The following is a 27,956-nucleotide window of genomic DNA, read 5'->3' on the forward strand; positions in this document are numbered from 1 at the left end:
CTCCTGGCGCCTGCCAAGTGAGGACGATGCCGGAAGGAACGGACTCTGATCCCCGGAAGATTGCGCCATTCGTCTCGCTGCGACATTTGCCCAAAGAGCAAAAGGACTGGACCTGGAACCACAGAGGGCGCTCCAGTGGTCATCCAGCCCAACCCCTTGGAAAGCTGTCAGCAAAACCAGTCCATTTACTGTCTTTATTTTCCCGGATTTGAACTGCAAAATGGTGATTTGTCTCGAGTCAAAATGAGAGTATACCCCTTAACATTTTAAAAGGAAAAAAGCACTGGATAAATGAAATTCATTTAATAGATCGTTATTATGCCGGGCAGATATTTGCACAAAAGGCGATAAATGGCTTCACAAAGTTTCACAAGACGAGGGGAGTTCTCTTGTTTTCGTTTCTGGCCAGCAGTTGCAGCAAAGAACCCCAGAATGGCCGAGTTGGAAGGGGCACCCAAAGGTCATCCATCCCAACCCGCCGCAAGGCAGCAATCTCGGCTCCAGCACCCGCTCTTCACCCCCCTTGTATCTATTCTTTCTCCTCCCGATCAACCTTTCTTTCCCCTTTTCCTCCCTCTTTCACGCCCTAGAGCTTTCCCTCCGCTCACGACCTCTTTTGGCCCCTCCGGCTGCCCGTCCACCGCCGCGCAAGGCCTGCTGGGGCTTGTAGTTCCCCGCCTCCGCCCGGCGGCGCGTGATTGGACGGCTTCAGGGGGCGGGGCTGGCGAACCCGGAAGCGTTGCCATGGCGGCGGGAGCGGAGGGCCTGCTGGGCGCGCTGGTGGCGCTGCTGGAGACGCACCGGGGCAGAGACCGCGCGGTGAGGGGGCGAGGGAAGGGGGAGCCTGTCCGTCAAGAGGGGCGGGGCGGGGCTAAACGGAGGCGGGAGGAGCCTGGTGTGGGCGTGGCCTGGAAAGCAGGCAGCCTGTCTGTCAAAAGCAGCGGGGCGGGGTTAAATGGAAGTGGGAGGAGCCTGACTTAATTAATAGTGGGCGTGGCCTGGACAGCAGGCTGGACTGCCTGTTAAGAGCAATGGGGTGGGGCTTAACCGAGGTGGGAGGAGTCTTGTATGGGCGTGGCTTAATCAATAGTGGGCGTGGCCTGGAAAGCAGGTTGCGTGTCTGTCAAGAGCAGTGGGGCTGGGCTAAATGGAGGTGGGAGGAGTCTGATTTGGGCGTGGCTTAATGGGAGGTGGGCGTGGCCTGGAAAGCAGGCTGGACTGCCTCTTAAGAGCAGTGGGAGGGGCTTAATGGGTAGTGGGCAGGGCTTGATAAAGGATGAGACTGTTAAGAGAGGCAGGGCGGGGCTTAACAGAGGCAGGGGCGGGGCTTAGTGGGTAGTGGGCGTGGCCTAGAAAGCAGGCTAGATTTTCAGAATCACCTAATAAGAAAAGCGACGCTCCTTCTCTTAGAAATAAATGAAGATCCCAGTCCTCATGGTTCAGATTTAATTTGTGTCAAGTCGGACCACCGATCTGGCTGCCTCAGTGTTGCATGCTCTGACTGGCAGCCGATCCCCCCCTGCTTCTTAACGGAGCATAGAGAAAACCTGAAATTGTCGTAATGTCAAAAAGCGGGCAGAGGCATTAAAAAAAACTACACCATTTCCTCGTCCGACTTTACATTTTGACCTTGTCCCTCACCTGCTAAAAATAAATGAATGCGATCGTTGTTAATAAATAAATGCAATTGTTCCTTTCTTATCTCGCAGCGGCCTTAAAAAAAGAAACACAAGCGACACATTTTGTTCTATTTAAAACCGAAGCAAACTGGATGGAGGAAGGGGAAACCCAAATATCTGGCGCTCCCGTGCCTCCCTCCTCCAGATTTGCAAAAGATGTTGGCTAAACATAAGTGAACCTTCCAGGAAAGTGTGGGGCCACGAAGGGATCTCTGCAAGCTGCCTGGATCGGTAGATTTATTCGGACCAGGGTTTCCCCGCAAATTTGGGTTTATTTTGTTTGGAATTGAGCGGCGGAAATGAGCAGCAAGAGATGAACCTATGCAAAGTTTGTGCCTTCCAGGGGTTGGGCTGGATGACCCCCGGTCCCTTTTGGCCCCGTAGTTCAGGGATGCCAGCATTTGAAAGGTCTGGACAGGCTCATCCAGACGGAAAGGTTTGTTGGCAGGTGGCAGAAGCGCCTTGCCTGGCACCATCCATTGGCAGGGAGTTCCAATGGGCCACAGAGAAAAAGGTTGATTCCTTACAAAGTGCAGAACGGGGGTCCAGATCGAAGCCGGTTTCTGGAAGGAAAACGATAAAATAATTGCGTCGGAGGCGATTTTGTGATAGATGGGAGGTTGATATACGAGGAAGAAGGAAAAATGGGTTTGGAGAAGTCAGTTTAGGAAACAAAGAGGTTCTGTGAATACTTGATTTGAGTTTAAATCCGTGGTGCTTTGGAAATCTAATAAAAAATGATTTTTATTCTATTTTTAAAAGAAGAAGCTGGGTTTGTCCATTCGTCGTGGGGGGGGGGGGACCTAAAAGTCACCCACTCCAAAAAACCCCACCCCAGTGCAGCAAGCAAAATGACATTGTCTCACTTACTTTTCCATAAGCGTAGCGTCCATTAACAGACAGCTGAATCCCAGATGAGTTTCGACCTTTTCCTTGGAGGTTTCGAACCAGAGCTTGTCCTGGATGCTCTAGCCGAGATTCCTGCATTGCAGGGGGTCAGACTGGATGACCCCGGGGGACCCCTTCTGACTCGAGGATCGTTTAAACACGTCTTTTATTCCCAATTGTGATGCTTTTTGAATAAGAAGCCCCCGGCGACAATCAAAGCAGCGTATCGTGTTCCAAAGCGCAGAGGTAACCGCGATCTCGTCTCCCTCCCTTCTGCCAGGTCCGCACCCTCGGTTATGGCTGCCAGCTCACAGGGGGGGCCTTGGCCGCCAGGAGCCACCCTGCGGAGTCCCCCCTCGGCCAGAGCCTCCTGGCGATATCGGCTCAGCTCAGCCACTGCCGGACGGTCCTCCGTCTCTTCGACGACCTCTCCATGCTCGCTTACAGCCGCCAGTACGGCCTGGGGCCGAAGGTGAGTCGCCCTGGGGCAGTGGGGAGGTGTTGGAGGGCCTGAATTTGAGGAAGGAGGCCCAGTCTGAAACCCAGGAGAGCTGCCAGCCAGTGCGGGCGACACTGAGCTAGCTGTGGTTTTCCTCCCCGGCAGCGGGTTGACCTCTGGGGGTCCCGACTCGGCACAAGCGCTGCGCTCGGAAGCAGAGGCACCACGAAATATCACTTTGTTTTTGTGAGAAAGGAGCACAACTCAGGGGTCAAAAAACAGATTCCCGCGTTGCCAGGGGTTGGGCTGGATGAGCCTTGGGGTCCCTCCCAGCTGTACGATTCTCCAGCTGGCCCGATTCTGCTGCTGCTGCTGCTGCTGCAGGGCTCTCCGTGTTAACAGGGGGTCGGAGGAATGGTTGGGGAAGGCTGTCGACCTACGAGGGCGATGCTGTCCCTCCCCTGTCGGCGGCAGTGTACTGGGGAGAGTCGCAGCTGTGGCACAGCTGGCCTGTTTATATATATATTATTAATAATTTTCAATTACAACCCAGTGGTAGCCTCGTTATGACGACGCCAAATTGCAGTGCAGCTGTCAATACCAATCTCACAAATGCAGTCAACGTTTTGGCTCCCGAAGGCCGGAAACCCAGAAACAACCGCTCTGGTTTCCGAACCATTTTCGAAAGCCGAACGTGCCATGCAGCTTCCGTTTTTGAGTTTCCCTATTGTATTGAAGCTTTCGGTTTTTTGTTGTCAAACGGTCTCCCGGAACAGGTTTGACAATTTAGAATGATTTTCTTTATACCTGCGTTCCAAAAATCTCATTAGTTTCCATTACGTTCCAATCAAGATGATAATCCCATATTCTACAACAGCTGCAATAACTTCTATCCGTGTCAATAACTTCTATTCGAACAGCTGGCCTGTTAATAATAATAATAATAATAATAATAATAATAATAATAATAATAATAGATTTTTATTATTTGTACCCCTGCCCATCTGACCGGGTTTCCCAAGCCGCTCCGCTCCACCCATCGCTTATTAGAGGGATATTTTCGGACAGCAAAAACACACCCGCCCTCTGGCCCCGCAGAGATCCTGCTCACGCCGGTTCCCCCTGCTTCCTAGAAGGAGCAAAGTGACTTTCCCCATGTGATTTCAGAGCAAACACTCCTCTCTATTTTTTGCTTGCGCAAACACAGGAGGAGCACGGGACCAAAGTATGCGTCACACAAACAAGGTGTTTGCAGCTGCAGAAGGCGTGGGGTGCCTGGCGCCCTTTGACCGCCCGTGGCACGAGGGGGGTGGCTGGAGGGCGAACCTTCGCCCCCACCCAGGAAGAGCGGCAAGAGGTGGCCGGCACCCAAGGGGGAGGAACCCCAGCAGCTGCCCCATCTAGGCGATGCCACCAAAGGGAACCGCAGCAATTCCTGGAAGTGGCGAAGACTCACAGGGGCGGCTGGGCGCTCTGCCCGCGCTCAGAGGCACCCAATGCCTCTGAACTGCTGGGAGTCGCAAGAGGGGAGAGGCTGAATCCTGACAAGACAGAAGCAGGGGGCAGGCAGGTGTGGGGGACTCCCTGGTCCTGAATGGGGCAACTGTGCCCCTGAAGGACCAGGTGCGCAGCCTGGGGGTCATTTTGGACTCACCGCTGTCCATGGAGGCGCAGCTCAGTTCTGTGTCCAGGGCAGCTCCATCTGGTACGCAGGATGAGACCCTCCCTGTCCACGGACTGTCCAGCCAGAGTGGTGCATGCTCTGGTTATCTCCTGCTTGGACTCGAAGCTGCCAGCCTGTGACAGAGGCCCCAATCCTGGGAATAGCTTTGGCTGAACTGGGCGAGGGGAGCCAAGGGGTCTCGAACCCAAAGGGAGCTAGGGGCTTCCCCTGCGGGCGAAGACAGGGTCTGATGCGGACCAAGAGGGGGGCCAATGGTCAAGAAGGCTGGTTTTGACCAGGCCAGAGAGGGAAGTGGGGGGCAGGTGGGGCTCGTCCACCTGGGAAGGGATCCCACTGGGGAGAAGGGAAACCTGGCGGAATACTTCGGGAAAAGAATAGGCTCAGGGGGGGACCCCACACAAATCCAGAGCGGAGTCCCTAAGGCAATTGGGTGGCACCTTCTGGCAACCCTTGCAGCCAAGAAAAGAAAACTAGAGTTGGTATCCCTGGGGTCATCTAGCCCAACCCCCTACGAGGCAGGAATCTCTGGGCCCCCATCAGCAAGGGGGTCTTGTCGTCTGGGCAGCCCAGGACCCCCAGACCAGGCTTGGGCCCCACGGAGGTCCATTCGCTTTGGCTTCACCCCCAGAGGCGCACTCGATTGTTTCCCCGAGACAGGCAGGTGCCCACAATGGGGACTAGAACCTTGCGTTGTGGTATCTCCAGGGAAGATGTCCAAAGTCTGCTGCCGGCCCGTGCGGGCAGCGCTGACCGAGGCGGCCCCTGGTCTTCCTCGCGAGGGACCCAACCTCTCCCCCTTTCCCAGGAGGAGGACCCCGCCGTCCGCTGGCTCTCGGTGGCCAGCAACGTGGCTGACCAGCTCTACTACCCCTGCGAACACTTGGCCTGGGCAGCGGACGCCAAGGTCATCCGGGGCGACTCGGGGAAGTGGTGGGTGCTCAGCACCATGCTGTGGGCGACCTCCCTGCTGCTGGGAATCGCACGGTAAGGAATGCCGGGACACCGAGCGCAACAGCTCCTTGCCTCCATCTGGCTGGTGGAGCCTTGCAAGTTGTGGGTTCGAGGGGGTTGGGCTAGATGACCCTCGGGTCCCTTCTGCAAAAGGCTCATTTTCGACCCTCCCAATTCCAGATCCCTGAGGATTTTGTGCCAGCTGAGAAGGCAGAGGCCGAAGCAGGCCAGGTAGGAGCTGTTTCTCATGGCAAATATTTCGGAACCGGCCCCCTATTCCTGCGGCAGGCGAGAGGCCCCCCTCCCTCCGTCCTGGTTATGGGATAGGTAAAGGTAAAGGGACCCCTGACCATTAGGTCCAGTCGTGGCCGACTCTGGGGTTGCGGCGCTCATCTCTCTTTACTGGCTGAGGGAGCCGGCATACAGCTTCCGGTTCATGTGGCCAGCAGGACTGAGCCGCTTCTGAACCAGAGCAGCACACGGAAACACCGTTTACCTTCCCGCCGGAGTGGTACCTATTTATCTACTTGCACTTTGAGGTGCTTTCGAACTGCTAGGTGGGCAGGAGCAGGGACCAAGCAACAGGAGCTCACCCCGTCGCAGGGATTCGAACTGCCGACCTTCTGATCGGCAAGCCCTAGGCTCTATGGTTTAACCCACAATGCCACCTGCGTTCTGGTTATGGGATACCCCCCCCAAAAAAACCCCGCGCGCTGTCTTCTGCTCAGTCCAGGCTAACCTTAAGCCCCTTAAGTCTAGCTCTACACTTCCATGCTTTGGAGGGGCTGGTCTGGATGGGCTTTGGGGGTCCCTTTCCAACTGATCCTCCTTCCCTCCATCTCCCCGCAGCAAGGACTCCCTTCGGAGGGCGAGGGTGCGAGCCCGGGCCGAAGCCCTGACCGTCGCCGGCAACCTGGCGGACCTCTGCAACGCCGTCCACTGGCTCCCCCCGGGGGTGCTGTGGGCAGGGAGGTTCCCCCCGTGGCTGGTGGGGCTGCTGGGGACGACGTCGTCCCTCATTGGAGTCTACCAGACCTACGCGGGGGCAGCCGCGTGAGAGAAAGCTGTGTGAGACCAGGCAACCCTCTCGAAATTCCTGCCAGTGCCACAAAACGGGGAGCCAGATTCCTTCGCGGCACTTTCTGCCCTCGGAAACCCAGAGCCAGCCCCCCCATGGCCATGGGGCAAGAAGAGCCCCTCGCAGGCACGGATCGGAAGCCCGTCCGATGCACACCGTGTAAACCGGTCGCGGGCAAGCTAATAAAACGCAGAGAGGAAGTATCCTGCAAACCGGGGTCAGAGGGGAGCCTCCTTTATTGCTTGCGACCCCTGCAAACGCCTCCCCCCTTGACCCACGGCTCCTGCACGGGTTGGGGGGCTGGCTTTGCAAGCCAGGCACGGGCTCCGACTCCGGAGGCAGCAAAGATGTCCTTTGGTCATGATTCCGTCCTCCCCTGCACCCTTAAGATCTCTTGTTCCTGCACTCTAAATCCCTAGAACCGGGACAGGATTAAGGGTTTGGGGGTCCCCCCTTCAGCCAGTGGGGAGCCCCAGAGGGTCTGCAGCCTCTTCCCGGGGGGGGGGGAATTCCTTGGCTGCGATTCCTTCCTGCTCAAGTCGCAGCAACCAGGCAAAAGGCAATATATATCTATATTTATTCATTTATTTATGCACGGGCCACCTCTTGCACTCAAGGGGGTCTCAAGGAGGCGTACACATAGTAAACAAATAAATATTCAAAACACAGAGCAATTTTTCCCCCCGGGGGGGCAGCGGCGTCAGAGGGAAATGTTTGCCTTTTGGGGACCTTTCTCCCCCTGACCCCAGTTGGCGAGTCGCCTGTCCTTGGCCGCATGTCAACTGTGCCTGCCCCCCCCCGTGAAAGGCAGCGGGGGGGCCCTTTAAATTGCCACTGGTCCCGTCCCCGAAGGGAGCTCCCCCGAGGGAGAAATCTAATAGGCAAGCAGAGCATGGACAGGGTGCAGAAAGAGGGCTTCCCTTTCAAGAAACGCAGAGGAAATGCGCAGTTATTACGAGAAATGGCCCCACCTCAATGGAAAGCGGTCAGGAGCCTCTTGCGACGGGGGGGGGGGGGCTCGCCCTTCCGATGCCCCCCAAGGACCGAGCGCGGAAGCCGCAACTTTTGGAAGAGAGCAGGTATTTGGGGAGAAGCAAAGAGCCCATCTCGCATTGCTGCGCGGCTGCAGTCCCCCCCCCTAAAAAATGTTAAGATAAGCGACCTTTCAGGAGGTGAGCGTTTGCGGGAAGCAGGGGTAGAGAGTGGCAGGGTCCGTTCCGAAAAGATCCCTCGGTGGCGGAGAGGTTCGAAGCCGGAGCAAATAAAAAAATCAATTGGGGAGGGGGAATTCCTGCAACGGAAGCGGATAAGCGTTTGGCGGCGAGGGGACCGTTGGGTCGGACGCAGAACACGCCAGTCTGCGAGAAGCCAGATTTGGGGGGAAACACAAGAGTCGTTTGCCACAAAGCCGGACGCCCCTGCGTGGCTCCCGGCAGATTAAGGAAGGCACTCCTTTGCCCAAGACAAAGGGGCATCGCTGCAAAGTTTCTCTGTGCCCGCCGAGGCCTGTCTTCGGAGGAAGTGGGGTCCACCCTTTGAGCTGGCACCTCTGTTGGCAAACTCTGGTTTCTCTCGCCCCGCTGGGAAGATGCTTAAAAAACGACAGCGGTGCCACGGCCCCGGAGAGCGAGGCGGGTGAAATGGGGGCATCCGTGTGCAGCCGAACGACTGTCCAGAGAAAGACGCCTTCTCCCCCCAAAAACGCAGCGTCCTTGCTGTTTTCTGGCCTCTGTCCTGGCAAGCGAAAGGGGCCCGGTCCCTCGGAGGCTGGGCAGCTGGCGAGCGTCAGAAGAAAATGACGTCCTCCTTGGCCAGATCGTCCGGGGTTGGCGGAAGGGCGTGGACGCTGTTGGGCTTGAAGAGGTTGGCGGCAGGGGGCAGCGGGTCCGGGTGGGCGCCCTCAGCAGGCGGCTCTGCGGGGAGAAGAGGGAGAGTGGGCCACGGGCGCATGGCGGGCTGGACGGGGCCCCCTCTCTCGCCCGCCACCCGACTTACCTGGCAGGAAGGCCACGTTCTGGCTGTGGGGAAAAACGGGGCTCATGGAGTTGCGGCTGCGGGAGGGGGGCTCGTCTTTGCCCGCCGACCGGGGAAGGAGCTGCCTCAGGTCGACCGACGCTGGAAGGAGAAATAATAATAATAATAATTTATTATTTATACCCCGCCCATCTGGCTGAGTTTCCCCAGCCACTCTGGGCGGCTCCCAATCAAGTATTAAAAACAATACAGCGTTAAATGTTAAAAACTTCCCTAAACAGAGCTGCCTTCAGATGTCTTTTGAAGATAGGATAGCTACTTATTTCCTTCACATCTGAAGGGAGGGTGTTCCACAGGGCAGGCGCCACCACCGAGAAGGCCCTCTGCCTGGTTCCCTGTAACCTCACTTCTCACAATGAGGGAACCGCCAGAAGGCCCTCAGAGCTGGACCTCAGCGTCCGGGCAGTATGATGGGGGTGGAGACGCTCCTTCAGGTATACAGGACAGAGGCCGTTTAGGGCTTTCAAGGTCAGCACCAACACTTTGAATTGTGCTCAGAAAAGCGCTGGAAGCCAATGCAGATCCCTCAGAACCGGTGTTATGTGGTCCCGGCGGCCGCTCCCAGTCCCCAGTCTGGCTGCCGCATTCTGGATTAATTGCAGTTTCCGGGTCACCTTCAAAGGTAGCCCCACGTAGAGCGCATTGCAGTAGTCCAAGCGGGAGATAACCAGAGCATGCCCCACTCTGGTGAGACAGTCTGCGGGCAGGGAGGGTCTCAGCCTGTGTACCAGGTGGAGCTGGTAGACAGCCGCCCTGGACACAGAATTAACCTGCGCCTCCATGGACAGCTGTGAGTCCAAAATGACCTACAGAAAGGAGACCCTCAGAGAAAATTACGGGGGGTCCTTGGAGCTTTCTTGGGTTCCTGCATTGCAGGGGGCTGGGGCAAGAGAGGACCCCCTGGGTCCCTGCCAATGGTGACTCCGTTAATAGAAGCCAGGTGAAACGCCTGCATTCTGGGACTGCAGGTTTTGTGGGGTGCCAGTTAGGTGCTATAACAAGGGTGTCTCTATGAGATCCATACAGCAGAAACCATACAGTGGGACCTTGGTTCTCAAATGCCTTGGTTCTCAAATGCAGAATACCCGGGAGTAAGTGTTCCAGTTTGCGAACTTTTTTTGGAAGCCGAATGTGCTCCGTTTTGCATGTTACGCTGAGGCCTGTCTGTTTTTGCTGTTTAATTTGTTTTTGCGGCTCTTTTTGTTTTGTTTTTGTGATTGTGTGAACTTAGTTCAGCTACTGATTGATTGTGTGACTGCAGTACAGTGGTACCTCTGGTTAAGAACTTAATTCGTTCCGGAGGTCTGTTCCTAACCTGAAACTGTTCTTAACCTGAAGCACCACTTTAGCTAATGGGGCCTCCCGCTGCCGCCACTGTGCGATTTCTGTTCTCATCCTGAAGCAAAGTTCTTAACCCGAGGTACTATTTCTGGGTTAGCGGAGTTTCTGTAACCTGAAGCGTCTGTAACCCGAGGTACCACCTTACATTGTTTATTGCTTTCATTTTATGGATCAGTAGTCTCATTAGATAGTAAAATTGATGTTAAATTCTTGTTTTAGGGGTTGATTTTAAAAGTCTGGAACGGATTAATCCGTTTTGCATGACTTCCTACGGGAAAGCAGCGCGCCTTGGTTTTGGAACGCTTTGCTTTTGGAACGGATGAAGTTTAAGAACCAAGGCACCACTGTATTATAACCCTCGTTTTGCATCTTCATTCACCCTGTGTGCTTACCATGATGCCTGTTCATCCTGGGGCGGCAACCTCCGCCCCCAGCGGCCCCTGTGCCCCCTTCTGCGGCCCCCGCGCCACTCACCCGAGCTCTCGGTCCGGTGGGAGGCCTTGGCGGAGCCCTTGCCCGCCTTCTCCTTGCTGCCCTTGGTGAAGGCGGCCAGCTTGGTGGGGATCTGCTGCTGGACGGCTGCCGGCTTCTGGATCTGGTTGGTGGCGCTGAGGAGGTGCAGGGGCACCTCGGTCTTGAGGGGCAGCACCGGGCGGACGCCCTCCAGGGCGGGCGAGGCGGCGCTGTCTCGGCGGGCCAGCTCCCCCCGCTCCAGGTAGTCCGTTGCGGAGACGACGCTCCCTCGCCCGCCCGGCTTGCCCTCCAGGCCTTCTCCGTTGAAGCTGGCCGAGTGGCTCAAGGGGCCCTGCAGAAACAACGAAAAGGATTAGGCTGGATCCTCCCATACGGCGGTACCTCGGCTTAAGTACTTAATTCGTTCCGGAGGTCCGTTCTTAACCTGAAACTGTTAACCTGAAGCACCACTTTAGCTAATGGGGCCTCCTGCTGCTGCCGCACTGCCGAAGCACGATTTCTGTTCTCATCCTGAAGCAAAGTTCTTAACCTGAAGCGCTATTTCTGGGTTAGCGGAGTCTGTAACCTGAAGCGTATGTAACCCAAGGTACCACTGTATTTCGCTTCTTGCCCCCTTGCCGATTAAATTAAAGGTCCCCGCCTCCCTCTCCTCTCCAGGGCTTTCTCCCCAAGCGATCAGAGACGACACGCAGCCAACCTCTCCCCTGCCCTTTTCATGCCTCTCCTGATTCTGGGAAGTTCAGTCCCCCTGGGGGTCGGCCGGCAATACATCCCACCGTTCAACTCCTTAGGAGCAAGAACATCTGCACAGACCTGGCGCTCTACGTGGGGCTCCCTTTGAAGGTGACCTGGAAACTGCAACTAATCCAGAAGGCTTGATTAGGGACAGGGAGGAGCCACCGAGACTACATAACCCCGGTCCTGAAAAACCTACATTGGCTCCCAGGATGTTTTTGAGCACAATTCAAAGGGTTGGTGCTGACCTTGAAAGCCCTAAATGGCCCAGTAGACCTGAAGGAGCGTCTCCACCCTGGACACCGGGGTCATCTCCCGAGGGCCTTCTGGGGGTTCCCTCCCTGCGAGGTTCCAGGGAACCAGGCAGAGGGCCTTCTTGGTGGTGGCGCCCGGCTTGTGTAACGCCCTCCCACCTGATGTTAAGGAGATAAACAACTATCTGACTTTTAGAAGACATATTGAAGGCAGCCCTGTTCAGGGAAGCTTTTAATGTGTGGTGTTTTTATCGTGTTCTTAATATTTTGTTGGGAGCTGCCCAGAGTGGCTGGGGAAACCCATCCAGATGGGTGGGGTATAAATAACAAATAATACAATTATTACAGTGGTACCCTGGGTTAAGAACTTAATTCGTTCCGCAGGTCCGTTCTTAACCTGAAACTGTTCTTAACCTGAAGCACCACTTTAGCTAATGGGGCCTCCTGCTACTGCCGGAGCATGATTTCTGTTCTCATCCTGAAGCAAAGTTCTTAACCCGAGGTACTATTTCTGGGTTAACCTGAAGTGTCTGTAACCCAAGGTAAGGGTAAAGGTAAAGGGACCCCTGACCATTAGGTCCAGTGGTGGCCGACTCTGGGGTTGCGGCGCTCATCTTGCTTTACTGGCCGAGGGAGCCGGCGTACAGCTTCCGGGTCCAGCATGACCAACCCGCTTCTGGCGAACCAGAGCAGCGCACGGAAATGCCGTTTCCCTTCCCGCCGGAGCGGTACCTATTGATCTACATGCACTTTGACGTGCTTTCGAACTGCTAGGTTGGCAGGAGCAGGGACCGAGCAACGGGAGCTCACCCCGTCATTGCGGGGATTCGAACCGCCGACCTTCCGATCGGCAAGCCCTAGGCTCTGTGGTTTAACCCACAGCGCCACCTGCGTCCCGTAACCCAAGGTACCACTGCATTATTATTCCTGCCCAATTCCTCTGCATCCATCCGGTCTGCTGTGCTTTGTGCCCCTGCCATGGTCGGCAGCAGTCTCATCCGCCCACCCGCCCAGGAGCTCACCTGCCCTGCCTCCGGAGGCGAGAAGGCGCTGGCGCTCTGCTTCTTCAGCCTGCGCTGCTGCTCCAGCCGCTCCCTCTCCCTCTCGACGGCCCGCTGGGCCTCGCGCAGGCGCTCCAGATCGTGCTGGTAGGCCTCTCGCTGGCGCTCCAGCTCCTGGCGCTCCTGGCCCAGCCGCTCCTTCAGCTGGCGGGCCTCCTCCTCCCGCAGGCGCAGCCGGGCCTCCGCCGCCTCCGCCTCCCTGCGCTGGCGCTCCCGCTCTCGCTCCCAGCGCCGCTGCTCCGCCTTCAGCTGGCCCTGCAGCTTCTGGACGTGGGCCAGCTCCTCCCGCTGCTTCTCAAAGTTGCGCTGGCGCTCCTGCTCCAGCAGAAGGTTGCCCCGCGTCGACTGCAGGCGGAACTGGCGCTCCCGGTCCACCAGGGCGCTCCGCTGGACCTCCAGGTAGCTGTCTTGCTGGGCCAGGACGGCCTGCCGGGGGGAGAAAGGGGGGAGTGAGAAGAAAGAAAGAAAGAAAGAAAGAAAGAAAGAAAGAAAGAAAGAAAGAAAGAAAGAGGGACTCGCCAAAGCAGAGTGCAAGGCTGGATGATGATGATAAGCTGGGGAAACCCAGCCTGATATAAAGGGATATAAATAATAATATTATAATTATTATTTCAGCTGTCTTGCTGGGCCATGACGGCTTGCCAGGGGGAGAAAGGGGTGAGTGAGGAAGGAAGGAAGGAAGGAAGGAAGGAAGGAAGGAAGGAAGGAAGCCTTGTTTCTCTCTGCTAAGTGTGCTCCCTGCCCTAAATCTGGGGGGTGCAGAGGGAGAAGTGGGGGGTCCCTTACCTGGAGGCTGAGAAGCAACTGGGAGAGGGTCTGTATCCTTTGGACGAGCTGAGAGAAGGAACAAAAGGCTGTCAAGAAGTGCTGGGCAAGCCCTGAATTTTAACATCGCAATAGATCACCAGCTAAAGATTGCAATATACAGTGGAACGGCTTGGCTCTCAAACGGCGCAAACCCGGATGTGGGTGTTCCAGTTTGTGAACGTTTTTTGGAAGCCAAATGTCCGACGCGGCTGTCAGCTATCGTTTCCGGGGCGCCTGCACCAATCAGAAACTGCGCCTTGGTTTCCGAACCGTTTCAGGAGTCGAATGGACTCCCGGGACGGATTAAGTTTGAGAAGCAAGGCACCACAGTACCGATAGATCACGATGTCTGAATCAAGGATGGAGCCACGGTTTTCCCTGTATTGATATTTTTGCTGGTGACTGCTCTTGCGATTGGCTGCCCCCTGCAAGGCTGAGCCAGCAGAGTTAACGGGCTGCAGGAATCGAGAGAAAACAAGGCTGGCTTCCTGGTTTTTCCGCCATTGTGATTTTTGCACAGCACACAAACACCGCGATATATTGCCAGGTCAAAAATTACGAAACCGGTATCACAATATGGACTTCCAACTGGTTTGGGGAGATCTATCTTTCAAGGAGAAAATCTCCTTGCTGGTTCAGGCCCACCAGAGCTTCCCTCTCCCGTTTGAACACCTGCCTGCCCTTCGCCCAGACCCCAAACCGCTCTGCACATGCCCTTGCGCTAGGAAGCGGCTAGGAAGCCCCAAGGGCAGGAGAGCAGCGCCCAGGATCCTGCCCGCATGCCTACCTCTGACTCTGTTTCCAGGGAGCTGCCAGGACGTTCTTGCTTTACACTGTCACCCTGCAGAAAGGCAGAAGGCGAGGGGGCATTTAATTTTTTTTAAAAAAACCCAGCTTGTTTTAGACTTCGTTCCCAAACTCCGACCTCTTCCGGCCTCTGGTCCTCCCTACTTGTGACTTGCCAAGGGTGCTGCCCCCCCACCCCCTTACCAATCGCGGCCCTTCCTCTCCTCCGGCCGTGGGGGGGTCCTCCGGGTTGGCAGGGGGGGCTCGGCGGTCCCGCAGGCGCTGCTCCCCGCCGTAGACCTTCCTCTTGAAACTGCCCACTGGGGAAGAGAAGGCAGGGAGTGGGGTGAGAGGGGGCGCCCCGCTTTGAATGGTGAGGCAAGGGTGCTGTGAAAGGAGCATGTCAGTCGGTAGGCGCACTGTTGGCAAAAACACAATCTGCCCAGGAGCGCCAGGCCTGATGAGCACAGCAACTCATCTCTGGCAGCTCTCGAAATCAGTGGCTGAGTCTGGAAATCCTTGCCAGCCCCCAGCTGCCTAAGTCCCCTTCCCTCTCTCCAGGGTTTTCCCCAAGCAACCGGAGACTATGCCTGCGGGCAGCCAACCTCTCCGCCGCCCTTTTCATACCTCTCTTGGTTCTGGGAGACCAGCAGAGAGGGAGCTTGTCGCAGGAGGGGGAGACCCCTGTGACTTCATCTCTGCCTCTTGGCTTTCCTCCTCTCCTACTTCCACTTCTGCCGCCGATTCTGGACTGCTCTCTGCCATAGAATCTCCCCGCTCACCAAACCCTGTTCCCTCTTCAGCTTCCCCCAACTCCTCTGCCCAGTCTTCTCCCTCTGACCACTCATCGTCGCCCCGTTCCCCAGGCTCTGAGCCTTCTTCCCTTGGGGGTTCCCCAGCTGGTGCCCCCCCACCATTCCTCTGCCTGTCCATGACAGCCGCCTAAGTCCCCTCCTCTTTTGCTTTTTCCAAGCAATCCACGACTGTGCCTATGTGCAGACAATCTCTTCTCCACCCTTTAAATGCCTCTCCTAGTTCTGGGAGCCAGTAGTGATGTGTGGAAGTGAGAGCTGGACCGTAAAGAAGGCTGATCGCTGAAGAACGGATGCTTTTGAATTCTGGTGCTGGAGGAGACTCTGGAGAGTCCCTTGGACTGCAAGAAGATCCAACCTCTCCATTCTGAAGGAAATCAGCCCTGAATGCTCCCTGGAAGGACAGATCCTGAAGCTGAGGCTCCAAGACTTTGGCCACCTCAGGAGAAGAGAAGACTCCCTGGAAAAGACCCTGATGTTGGGAAAGATGGAGGGCACAAGGAGAAGGGGACGACGGAGGACGAGATGGTGGGACAGTGTTCTCGAAGCTACAAACATGAGTTTGACCAAACAGGGGGAGGCAGTGGAAGACAGGAGGGCCTGGCGTGCTCTGGGGGTCACGAAGAGGCGGGCACCACTAAACGACTAAACAACAAAGTTCGGGGAGACGAGGGGAGAAGGGAGCTTGTCTCCAGGAGTGGGGAGACCTCTGTGACTTCATCTCTGCCTCTTGGCCCTCATCCACTCCTGCTTCCGTTTCTATTCTCGACTTCTCTCTGCCATGGAATCTCCCCGCTCATGAAGCCCTGTTGCCTCTTTTGCTTCCAACACCTCCTCCTTCCAGGTTTCTCCCTCCCACCCCCACTTCCTGGGCTCTGGGCCTCCCTCCCCTGGGGGTTCCCTAGCTAGTTCCTCCCACCATCCCTCTGCCTCCAACCAGCCCATGACAATTAAGCCTTTCTGTCTCCCCCTCGCCCCCCATTTTAGGGGGCCACTTACTTTTGGCCAGGCCGGCCGTGGCGCTGTCGTACCCCCCAAAGGTCTCGGCGCGCCTCAGCAGGCTCGATCCGCCGGTGGTGTCCTCGGAGCGGGCGGGGGCCGCGGACCCCCCTAGCTGGGTGAAGATCAGGCTCTGCAGGCCTTCCACTGCAAACGCAAAAACTGGTTTCGGCGGGGAGGCGGAGGAGAGGAGGCCAGCGCCCAGCCGAGCCTCTGCCCGCCGGGCGCTCCCCAGGCGCTTGGGAGTCGCAGTCCCGAGCACCTGGGGCATCTCACGAGTGCGGCACCCACCTTCCGCCACCGCCTTCTTGAGGATCACCTCCCCCTGAAGGCTCTCCGGGGAGTCCGCCCTGCCGATGAGCCGGGGCCGGGAGCCGGGCGCCGGGTCCTCGAAGCCGTTCATCTCCGCCATCTCTAGGTAGATCTGTTGCTTGTCGCTCAGGCTCTGCAAGATCTGCTCGTCCTTTTGGCTCAGGCGGTCTAGAGGCGGGAGGCAGAGTTCAGGGCAGCACAGCACCCGGGGGGGGGGGGGGCAGCCAAGCCAAGGACAACAGGAAAACAGAGAGCACAGGGCCACCTCCCCTTCCTGGGGAGACAGGAATTTCTCCCTTCTGGGCGACCTTCCTTGCAGCCCCTGAAGAGCTCGGACGTAGGAATCAGGCCAGGCCTCCCCCCGGCCGAAGGGTCATGCAGTTCAAGCCTTCCTACCTTGGAATTCCTTCAGCTTCACTGCCCTCGCCTCGGCCTGCCTCCGCTCCTCTTCAGGGTCAGCAAGAAGCTCCTCCTCCTCGTCGGGACAGCTGAGCGGACAAGACAGAAGCGCCCAAAAAAACCTCTTTAGGACGGCTTTGTTTCCTAAGGCCTGCATTGGCTCCCAGGACGTTTCCAAGCACAATTCAAAGGGTTGTGGCTGGCCTTGAAAGCCCTAAATGGCCTCCAAGGCCCGGTAGACCTGGAGGAGCGTCTCCACCCCGGACACCGGGGTCCCTCTCCCAAAGGTCTTCTGGCGGTATCCTCACTGCAAAAAGTGAGGCTACAGGGAACCAGGCAGAGGGCCTTCTCGGTGGTGGCACCCTCCCACCAGATGTCAAGGAAACAAACGACTATCTGACTTTTAGAAGACATCTGAGGGCAGCCGTGTTCAGGGAAGTTTTTAATGTTTTATTCTTTTTTTGTTCTTTGTTGGGAGTCGTCCAGAGTGGCTGGGGGAACCCAGTCAGATGTGCGGGGTACAAATAATAAGCTATTAATATTGCATTCCCAGCAGAAGTCAGGGCAAGGGAGCTCCCGCCCGCTCACCTCTCCACCGCCCGGCGGATCTGTGCCATCCAGAAATTCCTCTCCTCCTTGGAGGCGGTGTGAATCTCGTACATCTCCGGCCCCTTAAGGGAAGCGCTGATCAGAAACATGGCCTTCTCTTCGTTGGCCACTTCCCGGACAATCAGCTTCTGCAGAGAGATCACCGGCGGCTTTGCGTCCTGCGGAGCAGTAACAACAACAACGACAATTTTATTATTTATATCCTGCCCATCTGGCGAGGGCTACGACCACCGTCATGACACCACAGGGCAGCAAAGGCCTCTGGGAAAAACCCCGTAAGAATATTTCGCAGGCAACCTCTGCAAGCCTCAAAACGCCCTTTTACACAACTGCTGAAAATCCCTCTTTACAAATTTTCAATGCCTAATGTTTTGCAATTTTGTGTGTGTTGTAAGCCGCCCAGAGTGGCTGGGGAAACCCAGCCAGATGGGCGGTGTAGCAATAATAAAATTACTATTATTCTCATTATTATTATTTCTGAAGCGTTCTTAGAAGAGGGAGCTCAGGGAGCCTTGTATGGCACTTCGATTATTTCATGTCACTCTTCTAAGGAATACGCCAGACAGAAGAACACAAGAGAAGATGAAGAAATTAGAAACCAACGTTTCTACAGCACTGACAAAATAGGATTTGTATTTTGTACATACTGGACTTGGTGGTCAACCAAATGAGCTACACTTTAATATATTATGTCACCTTGTCGATTTTGACACTATGAGAAGCTGCATCTAAATCTTGAGAAGTCATTTCTGGTAAATAACTTTGTGATTGTTATCATACAGCCTATTACGTTCACGTGCTTTAGCAATTGGGATTTGCGTGATATAATAATGAATTTTATTTATACCCTGCCCTCCCCAGCCAAGGCTCAGGGCGGCTACCACCAAATATAAAAACAATTGATTGAAATACAGCTTAAAAAATAAGATTAAAATAAAACCTTAAAACATTAAAATGCAGCCTCATTTCAGGGGAAACTCAATCAAAAACCTCTTTGGGGATAAAACCGTCAAGTCTTCACCAAGGCCAACTATCCAGACTGGTCCTACACGGGCCAGAAAAAAGCGAGGGGAATCCCCAAATAGGAGTTCCAACACAGAAGGAGAAAGGAAAAAAGAAAGAGGGTGAGGGAATCAAATTGGCTCCAAGCCTAAGGCCAGGCGGAACAACTCTGTCTTACAGGCCCTGCGGAAAGAAATCAGATCCTGCAGGGCCCTGGTCTCATGAGACAGAGCGTTCCACCAGGTTGGAGCCAGTGTTGAAAAGGCCCTGGCTCTGGTTGAGGCTAATCTGACTTCCTTAGGGCCCGGGACCTCTAGGGTGTTGCAATTTATGGACCTTGAGGCTCTCCGTGGGGCAGACCGGGAGAGGCGGTCCTGTAGGTACGAGGGTCCTAGGCCGTGAAGGGCTTTAAAGGTCAGAAGCAGCACCTTGAACCTGACCCTGTACTCCACCGGGAGCCAGTGCGGCTTGAAAAGCACTGGGTGAATATGCTCCCATGGCAGAGACCCCGTGAGGAGCCTCGCTGCAGCATTCTGCACCCGCTGGAGTTTCTGGGACAGCTTCAAGGGCAGCCCCGCGTAGAGCGAATTACAGTAGTCAAGCCTGGAGATGACCGTCGCATGGATCACTGTGGCATTCTGGTGGGTTTGATTTTGTATGGCACCTGGCTATTGCTGGGGTGAGCCAGCGATCGGCGACCCCGTTTGCTGTGCCATGTGTGCCACCCACCCAGCCTTGCCAGGAAACGGCAGATAATAATAATAAATTTTATTTATACCCCGCCCTCCCCAGGCTCAGGGCGGCTAACACCAATAAAATCATATACTGCAAATAGCAGCGCTGCTCATCTGCCTCAACTGCCTCCTCCCTCCCTCCCAACATCGTAAGATAATGGGGTTATTGTGAGGTTTAGCTGGCAATATATATGGGGAAGCAGGTATCGCCCGGCCCTGATGCCCGGCGGTGGGCTAGGCCACCTACCACAGAGGCGAATGTGTACTTCTGGTCTTTCTCCTGCAGCAGCAACAGCACGTCGGTCAGCAGCACGGCCAGGATCTCTGCCAAAAGTCGACAGAAACGGGAGTGAGACCAAGACGCTTTAGCAGAGATGGGGGGAAATCTGTGGGTGGTTTGAAAAATCGCCGCTCCCGTACAAGTTCATTCAGCAGGGTCGGCTTAAAACCAAACCGTCAAAATGTGCTTTATGGGGAAACTAATTAATTATGGGGATGCAGGTGGCGCTGTGGGTTAAGCCACAGAGCCTAGGACTTGCCGATGAGAAGGTTGGCGGTTCAAACCCCGCCACAGGGTGAGCTCCCGTTGCTTGGTCCCTCCTCCTGCCAACCTACTAGTTCGAAAGCACGTCAAAGTGCAAGAAACGCCGTTTACCTTTCCGCCGGAGTGGTACCTATTTATCTGCTTGCACTTTGACGTGCTTTCAAACTGCTAGGTTGGCAGGAGCAGGGACCGAGCAACGGGAGCTCACCCCGTGGCGGGGATTTGAACTGCTGACCTTCTGATTGGCAAGTCCTAGGCTCTGTGGTTTAACCCACAGCGCCAGCCGCGTCCTGCTTGCCTGCAAATCCTGTCCTCTGTCCCAGCAAACTTTGGGGGGAAGCCGAAAGGACCCACCTTTGAGGCGCCCAGAGGCGGCCTTCCAGCACAGAACGCCGTCCACCAGGAGCCGCCTCTGGAGCATGTCCTCCTTGCGGAAGACCAAGCCGTTCTTGAACTTCCCCGACGACTTCACCTCCATCTTGGTCGCCATCTCGCGCAGGCGCTGCCCCTTCTCGTTCTCGTTGACCTTGGCGTCGACGGCCGTGATGACCTCCTTGATCAGCGCCAGCGCCCGCGTCAGGTCCTCGTACTCCTGGGTGCCGGCTGCGGGGAAGAAAGCGGGGGACGATGGAGGAAGGGATTCGCTCCTCGTTCTAAGGAAGGGGGGGCTCTGTCCATTCAGGGACTGCAAGAAGCTAAGGAGAGCTTAGCTGCAGGATCAGGCCATCGGGGGGGGCCCTTCTGGGCCGGCATCCTGTCCTCAAAGTGGGCAAACAGAGCCCCCCCCCACCGCAGGGAAGCCCCCAAGCTTCTAAGGATTTTCTATTTAAGTTACGTTATAGCCCAAAGGCTATTCATCAGGAATTAAGGATTTGTTTTAAGTTTTTCATGTGTGCTAAAACTCAGCCTAAGTTTTATTTTTTTATTGTTTAACCACATCAGTTAACAAACAAGGATGGATATGCTACAATGTCATTGTTTTAGTTAAATAAATTGTTTAAATTGTTATTAAGGAAACGACTGTTTTTCTCCTTCCAATAAAACACAGCAGAAAAAGTTGTCCAAGTATAAACAGTTAACTTATTAAACCTCACGATAATTTCATAATTATCTGCCTTATGTATTTCTACTAGCAGAACCAAATTGGTAATTCTTGATATAGCTATAAAAACTACTCTGGAAATTTATTATTCCAAAACCGAAACCTTCATCTGGTTGTAAATATTAAGAGTATACCCGCGATAATGAGTCTTTCTGTAAAAAAAAGTGATTTTAATCAAGCCTTACTGACTAGTGATTTAAATCAATTTAATTTAAATCAAATGCACCCTGGTGGAAACCTTGCAACTTTTTTTTTTTTTTTTAGCTTCCAGGACCCACGGGGAGGAATCAAAGCCATTGCTCCCCCCACTTTCCCCTTTAGCAACACCCACCACCTAAATGCAGGGGGGCCCCCAACAAGGCAGCCCCCCTGAGGCTGGAAAGGGTTCTCCCCACACCCGAATGGACCTCGAAGTTCAGTCAAGAGGGGGAAAGGGATAGAGCCATCAAGCCGGGAGGGACCTCTAGAGGTCCTCTATCCCACCCCGCAAGCCGCACCTTCCGTGTTCTGAATGATGCGCTCCACCAGGACAGGGTATTTCATGATGCGCTGCGTCACCAGCAGGTTGCACTCCTGGACCCCGAGCCGCCGCACGATGGAAGAGTTGCTGATTCTCTAGAGGGCAAGGGAGACGAGAGATCTGGGCGGGGAGGGCTTCACCTCACGGGAAAGGCTTTGCAGCCCCCAACCTGGCCAGTTCGGACCCCCAAATCTCGCTCTCCCGAGACAGACTGCCACTGAACGCAGAGGCTTGGTTATATACACACACAGAGTGGAACCTGGGTTCTCGCACTTAATCCATTCCAGGAGTCCATTCGACTCCCGGAACGGTTCGAAAACCAAGTCGCGGCTTCTGATTGGCAGCAGGCGCTTCCTGCAGCCAATCAGAAGCCGTGTTGGACGTTCGGCTTCCGAAAAATGTTCACAAACTGGAACCCTCACTTCCGGGTTTGCGGCGTTCAGGAGCCGATTTGTTCGGGAGCCAAGCCGTTTGGGAACCTAGGTACCCCTGTAATTTCCTTTTATTCTTTTATTTATACGCTCCTTTTTTTCTTCCAAGGTTCTCCTCCCCTCCCCTTTCCATCCTCACAACGACCCTGCAAGGAGCTTCAGGGGCAAGTGGGGATTCGAACCCAGGTCTCCCAAGGTCATAATCTGTTCTTCACCGTTATGCCCCGCTGGCTGAAGGTTCCCCCCCCCCCAGCTCTCCTTTCCTGGCCCCCTTACCTTTATCAGGTTCTGGAACTTTTTGCTCTGTTGCAGGAGCTCTTTGTAGTGGGTGACCGCCTCTCCGTGGCTGCTGCAGAAGACGCCGTACTTCTCCTTGACCAGCTCGCCCGTCTCCCCCGAGAACTGGAAACCGGGGAGGCAGGGGAAAAAGGGGGGGGCGATTGCATCTCAGGACCGCAATACCTCGACATATGAACCCACCCGGACCCTGAGATCATCTTCTGAGGCCCTCCTTCGTGTGCCTCCTCCTCAAGAGGGGCGGAGGGTGGCAACATGAGAGCGGGGCCTTCTCTGCAGTGGCTCCCCGTCTGTGGAATGCTCTCCCCAGGGAAGTTCACTATACATTTTTAGGCGCCAGGCAAAAACGTTCCTTTTTAACAAGGCCTTTGAAAGTGGACGTTGAAAGGGGACGCGGGTGGCGCTGTGGGTTAAACCACAGAGCCTAGGACTTGCCGATCGGAAGGTCGGCCGTTCGAATCCCCGTGACGGGGTGAGCTCCCGTTGCTCGGTCCCAGCTCCTGCCAACCTAGCAGTTTGAAAGCACGTCAAAGTGCAAGTAGATAAATAGGTATCACTCCAGCAGGAAGGTAAATGGCGTTTCCGTGCGCTGCTCTGGTCCGCCAGAAGTGGCTTAGTCCTGCTGGCCACATGACCCGGAAGCTGTACGCCGGCTCCCTCGGCCAGTAAAGCAAGATGAGCGCCGCAACCCCAGAGTCGGTCATGACTGGACCTAATGCTCAGGGGTCCCTTTACCTTTACCTTTGGTTGACATCCTACGCCCTTTTAAAATGTGTTTTTTAATTTGGGATGGGCTATTGGGTTCTTGCTCTGCGGGTGGGGGTGAGGGGAGAGAGGGCCCCCCCGGACCCACCTGCTGCACCAGGAGGGCCCCGATCCGCTGGACGACGTAGTTCCTCTCGCTGCCTTCCTCCAGCGCCTCCTGCCGCAGCTCCTTCAGCTGCGAGAGGAAGGCTCCGTGGAGCTCCAGCAGCTCGTCGGCGCAGGGGAAGAGGCGGAGGATGGTGGCCTGGCCAAACTGCAGCTCCTCCCGCATGGCTCGCGAGTAGACCTTCAGCATGATCTTCAGCGTCCGGACGTGGTGCATCTCGGTCTGCATCAGCTCTGGAGGGGGAAGCACATCACCCTCGTTTGATTCCCGACTCCCCCAAAATTGCACATTTATTTACACCCCCACCACGTGTGAATGTAATTCCCGGTTTCCTGGCACACCCTCCAACATAACTCCGAATATCCTTTGTTTATTTGATTTAATCTGACTGGTGTTAAGTACCATCTCCAAGCTAAGTTATAGTAATTTTCTTTTATTCTTATAGATGACAGTTTCAACGCACGATTCTCCCGTTTCCCCCTAGCTTTGACTATCTCCCCCGTTGTCTCCTTTTCCCACGCCTCTTTTAACTGATCTTTTTGATCCTCTTTTTTTTCTTCAAAATTTTTTATTCATTTTATAACACACACAAAAATACACACAGAAATACAAACAAATTCTTGTCTTATCCTTATTTTTTCTAAACATTGTCAGGTGCGCTTCCCCAAGATCAAATCTTCTGGATCCTCTTATTTCTACTAATATTCTATCAATTTCACCGGTTTCCCCCTTTTGTAACTGTATTAGGCGGCTCCATTTGAGTGAATGGGGACCTGCCCTCCCAGCTAGCTTAGGGGTCTGGAGTCGGGGGTCCTGCCTGCCAGCCAGCTGCCTCCTCGTGTCTCTGTTGTTCCCCTTGCAGAACTCCACACAGGCAGGCAGAAGGCAGAGACAAAGCTGGGACTCCTCCCTGCCTCTGGCGCCCCCTGCTGTCGGGCTCCCTGCTTTCCCCCCATCCGAGCACAAGGGGCCCCGGCCAGAGACGCCGCAGAGAAGGCCCCGCGGAGGCGATTCCGGGCTCCTCACCGTAGATGACGTCTTGCCTCTTGGCAACCTCCCTCTCTTGCTGCTTGGCGTAGGCCGGCTCCACCGCGAGGCTCCAGGATGGGGCCTCAAACTCCCGGGCGTCCGTCTCCAGCTCGTTCCGCAAGGAGGCGTACTGAGCATCTGCGGGGAGGAAGAGGATGCTGCAGACAAAGTGCTCGACGGGCGGTTTCTCCCTGCAGTCTGACGCAGAGCTTTGGCTACGAAAAAGGCCTTTTTACGGCCGAAAAGCGAAAGCCTGCTAATTCTGCCGCTCGCTTGTCTCTAACTGTGGCTCCTGCATTGCAGGATGGTATTTGGGGGCCTTTTTCTGACTACACAATTCTGATTCTCCACGCGCAAACACACACACGCTCTCTCTCTCGCACGCAACATCCCCTGTCCCAGTGCACTGTGAGTGTCACCGCAACCCCCACCCCTACGGCACAGGATTCGGCCCCCACTTACCTTCCACAAAGACCGATTCCGCCGTGGAGGGGGCCATGGAGACGACGTCCTCAGAGGCCGCTTTGGGCTTCAGGAAACCCGAATCCCCCTCGTCCATCTCTGCCCCCGTGAGCCTGAACAGGGGGAAACGCAGAGCTGGTGTCAGAGGAGCTCCCACCCCCCTTGTCGGACCGCCTAGCCGGGTGTCACACAGTATGGGGGGGGCCTCACACCTTTGGGAACGGGATGGCGGAGGTCACGAAAGAGGAAGAAGAAGCATTGTAGAGTCGGAGGGTCATCGAGTCCAACCCCCTAAATTTTTGAGCCTGGGGGCTCGGATGAAGAGTCACATGCTCCACTAACTTAAGAACGGGGGGAGAGCGGGGGGGGGGGGGCAAAGCAGCATCGAGGATCTAAAAACACTGAGTCTATGGAGAACATTCAGCGCTGCAAAAAGCAAACGACAACTCTGAAAGCAGGTAAAACCACACGTCTCCCTCTGTCGCTGGAGGCCTGAAGCAGGTCCAGAGCTCAATGACTTAAGGCGCGTTTGCTGGATCAGGCCAAGGTCTGCTCCAGCCTCCTGTTCTCACAGCAGCCAGCCAGAAGCCTCAGTGGGAAACTAGCAATCAGGATTCGAACCCAAGAGCCCTCATGTGGTTTCCAGCAAGCAGAGCTCCAAAGCATGGCTGCCTCAGACAGTGGAGGCAGAGGGAGAGCTGTCCTGGGCTAGGAGCCCTCGAAAGCCCCCTCCTCTTGCAAAGCCATCCAAGTTGGTGCCCCCCTCCTTGCCTCTTGTGGAAGGGAGTTCCGCAGATTAACTCCACGCCGAGCGAAGGAGGGCCGCCTTTATCTGTTGGAGGGGACAGGGGAAAAACTTTCCCTCTGCCCGGCTTGCCTTTTCTCTAAACTAAAAATTAAAAAAAGCTCTCTGGGGCTGCAAGGGGGTGGGACCCTGCAAGCCCGTCCTGGCCCAGCGGAAAGATTTACAAAAACAGGACGGAGAAAACCATCCGTTCGAAACCTGCGTGCTGAGATTTGCTAGCATGGCGAGAACAGATTTTGCTGTGTGCCAATGAGTTTTGAAGAGCTGGCATTTCGGTTATGTAATAAACCTCCTTTCTCTGTCTCCTCGCTCCCTCCAGTGGCAATACCTCTGCCCACCCTCCTTGCTGTCCCCGACGGCAAACTCGGGCTGATCCCTGCCCTCACCCACCCCTCTCCCTCATAAATTCTGGCAAATTCCAGCCCCCCGGAAATCTCACTCCCCACACTTGAGGGCTGGCCCTCAGCCTGCCGGCATCAGGAGACGTTTGCGAGCCGAAAGGGAGAGCCGTTCCTTCGCTAGGAAAGCGGAGCAGAGGGGGACCAAGACCCACACCAGCTCAATGGGAAGCAGCCCTGAACCGGACGAGGGGCGCTTGATTCCCCCTCTCTCTGGAACAGAGGAAAGGGTGCACAACTTGAGGTTCTTGCAAGGACTAGGACCTCCAAGCGCTTTCTATACGACTTGGAGTTCCTCTATCGCGCATGCATTTTCAAGGCGACTCTCATCTTGAGCCGGGGAAAAATCTTGAACTAGACTCGACAACCAGATACGGCTGATATCCTTCAACCGGGGCTCTGCGGTTTTAACCCCCCGTGCAACTGGACTCAGCCAACATGCCTGACGGATAGTTTTGCTTCCCACCTGATTTCTACCTGTTGTTCTAAATGTTCTCTATTTTACCCCGAGGATGCTCTACTCCAACCCCCTGCAATGCAGGAATCAGAGCGAAAGAATCATACAGTTGTTCGGTCGGAAGGGACCCCTGAGGGTCATCCAGCCCAACCCCGGCAGTGCAAGGATCTTTTTGCCCTACGTGGGACTCGAACCCACAGACCTGAGATTAAGAGCCGCGTGCTGAGCGAAGAAATAAAACCAAGGAAGGAAGGATTTCATATGGACAGCAGCCTCTTGCTATAAATACCAGACTGCAATCTCCTGATGCTGTACCCCCCCCACCCAAATGAGCCAGAAATATTGCAATTTAAAATCATGCTCGCATCTGCTACAAGTCTGGGGTTTGGGGGGGAGAGTCTCCCTGCTTTTGGGGGTCCTTTAGACCCATGTTTTTCTGCAAAAGGGAAGCTAACCAGGTTGGGATAGCAGGCTTGTTGGGTTTTGAATGCCTTATGTAGATTTCAATTTCGTTGGTCCGCGTGGGACAACGACAATAAAGATGATCGTATCGCAGGAGAGAAAGACAGGAGGGCTGTTCCAAAGGAGGGGACGCTCTTTCCCGCTGCCTCCCCCCCCCCCCCGGAGCCCCCAGGGCAGACTCACCCGGGCTTAGAGGCAGCCCTGACGGAAGCTGCGTCGGCCAGCGGCGTGGGCGAGCTCCCCCTCTGTGCGATCGTCATGCCGAGGGCGCCGCCATCCGGGCCCAGGAGGGATCCGTGCGGGTGGTCCCGGAAGGCGGAGGCTACGGAGGCAAAGGCAGAGTTGGGGCTCAGGAAGCGGGCGGCGAAGGGCGGCCCGGCTGCCCGCAGGAGCCCCCGCCCGTCCGAGTGGGGCCGGAGGACGGAGAGGATCCGGGATGTCAGCAGCTCGTTCTCCAGGAAGACGCTCTCGTTCCAGCGGTTGGAGAAGGAGCCGCAGAAGAGCAGCTCGGAGGGCGCCGCCGTGGCGCCGTTGCCACCCTTGGACGTGGCATTGCCCATGCCTGCGAAGTGGCACTGTGGCCCGGGGGGCAAGACACGCTTTTATGCTGCCCGGCCGGCCCTTCTAGAAGTGTCCAGAGAGGCAAGCGCGGCCGCTCAGCAGCAGGGGGCGTATTGGCGGAACCAGCAGGCAAGTCTGGAGGGGAGGAAATTGGGCCCCCACTGCGTGCTCTGGAAATTGCTAAGTCCCTCGTTTAGCGGCCGGAGCCCGCAATTATTTACACCTCTGCTCCCAAAGGCAGAACATGCTCCCATGTGTCAAAGAATAGAATTATCTTACAACCGCGAGGGAGGGGGGAATTGTGAGAGGCTCACGGCCGCCGCACCAAACTGAGGAGCTGGAAGACGAGCCGAGTCGGCAAACGGACAAGGCGCATTCACCCTCTCAGGCGTTTGATGCACAAAACGGCCCGGTGTAAAATAAATATAATTAGGGGGAGGCCGAGTTTCGTCGGCTGGAGACATTGGCAATTAAGGGGGGGGGGAGGAATCGAATTAAGAATTGCACGCTGCTGTGGCCAAGGAAAGGAGGAGAGAAGACACACAAACACACACACACACACCCCTACACGCAGCCAGGAGGGGAAGGGCCAGAGGTAGGCAGCGTTAGAAACTCACAATGTATAAGCTGGCTGCCAAACGGCCCCTTAAACCAAGGTGACAGTTGTCAAAACGGAACACCCAGGTGTCATTTTTGGGCAAGACCGCTCTAAAGTCTTATTTTCCAAAGGATGGACTGACTGGGATGGATTCTCAGTTAAACACCTGGTTAGTTCAGAGGACTACCATGAGCTGGGTTAAGAGCTCTGAGATCCAGGGACAGTCCACCAATATACTGGTCTATTCCAGGCTTCCTCAAACTCAGCCCTCCAGATGTTTTGAGACTACAATTCCCATCATCCCTGACCACTGGTCCTGCTAGCTAGGGATCATGGGAGTT

General features: G+C 55.5%; 2 protein-coding genes across 3 annotated transcripts in view; one reads left to right on the forward strand and one right to left on the reverse strand.

Moving 5' to 3' along the window:
* The first annotated feature begins 704 nt into the window (after positions 1 to 704).
* Positions 705 to 6,936, forward strand: PEX11G (peroxisomal biogenesis factor 11 gamma). The gene is made up of 5 exons (XM_083594804.1): positions 705 to 819; positions 2,848 to 3,039; positions 5,496 to 5,674; positions 5,822 to 5,872; positions 6,491 to 6,936. Exons 1-5 carry the CDS (start codon positions 745 to 747, stop codon positions 6,696 to 6,698), a joined length of 705 nt encoding a protein of 234 aa, XP_083450930.1. The 5' UTR covers positions 705 to 744; the 3' UTR covers positions 6,699 to 6,936.
* A 343-nt stretch (positions 6,937 to 7,279) lies between these two features.
* ARHGEF18 (Rho/Rac guanine nucleotide exchange factor 18) overlaps positions 7,280 to 27,956 on the reverse strand; it is a 51,488-nt gene continuing 30,811 nt past the window's right edge. For both annotated transcript variants that reach the window (XM_083594355.1, XM_083594354.1), the window contains exons 13-31: positions 26,640 to 26,778; positions 24,335 to 24,447; positions 23,870 to 24,010; positions 22,826 to 23,076; positions 21,952 to 22,077; positions 21,222 to 21,339; positions 19,977 to 20,225; positions 19,326 to 19,402; positions 17,322 to 17,500; positions 16,731 to 16,822; positions 16,314 to 16,502; positions 16,023 to 16,169; positions 14,416 to 14,531; positions 14,213 to 14,266; positions 13,405 to 13,452; positions 12,580 to 13,044; positions 10,569 to 10,899; positions 8,715 to 8,834; positions 7,280 to 8,632 (exon numbers count right to left, since the gene is read on the reverse strand). In XM_083594355.1, coding sequence (XP_083450481.1) covers positions 8,505 to 8,632; positions 8,715 to 8,834; positions 10,569 to 10,899; positions 12,580 to 13,044; positions 13,405 to 13,452; positions 14,213 to 14,266; positions 14,416 to 14,531; positions 16,023 to 16,169; positions 16,314 to 16,502; positions 16,731 to 16,822; positions 17,322 to 17,500; positions 19,326 to 19,402; positions 19,977 to 20,225; positions 21,222 to 21,339; positions 21,952 to 22,077; positions 22,826 to 23,076; positions 23,870 to 24,010; positions 24,335 to 24,447; positions 26,640 to 26,778 — 3,083 coding nt within the window. In that variant the 3' untranslated portion in view covers positions 7,280 to 8,504. The remainder of the gene's footprint in view (positions 8,633 to 8,714; positions 8,835 to 10,568; positions 10,900 to 12,579; positions 13,045 to 13,404; positions 13,453 to 14,212; positions 14,267 to 14,415; positions 14,532 to 16,022; positions 16,170 to 16,313; positions 16,503 to 16,730; positions 16,823 to 17,321; positions 17,501 to 19,325; positions 19,403 to 19,976; positions 20,226 to 21,221; positions 21,340 to 21,951; positions 22,078 to 22,825; positions 23,077 to 23,869; positions 24,011 to 24,334; positions 24,448 to 26,639; positions 26,779 to 27,956) is intronic.

Source organism: Podarcis filfolensis, assembly GCF_964270895.1.
Source record: "Podarcis filfolensis genome assembly, chromosome: 18".
NCBI classification, from domain to species: domain Eukaryota; kingdom Metazoa; phylum Chordata; class Lepidosauria; order Squamata; family Lacertidae; genus Podarcis; species Podarcis filfolensis.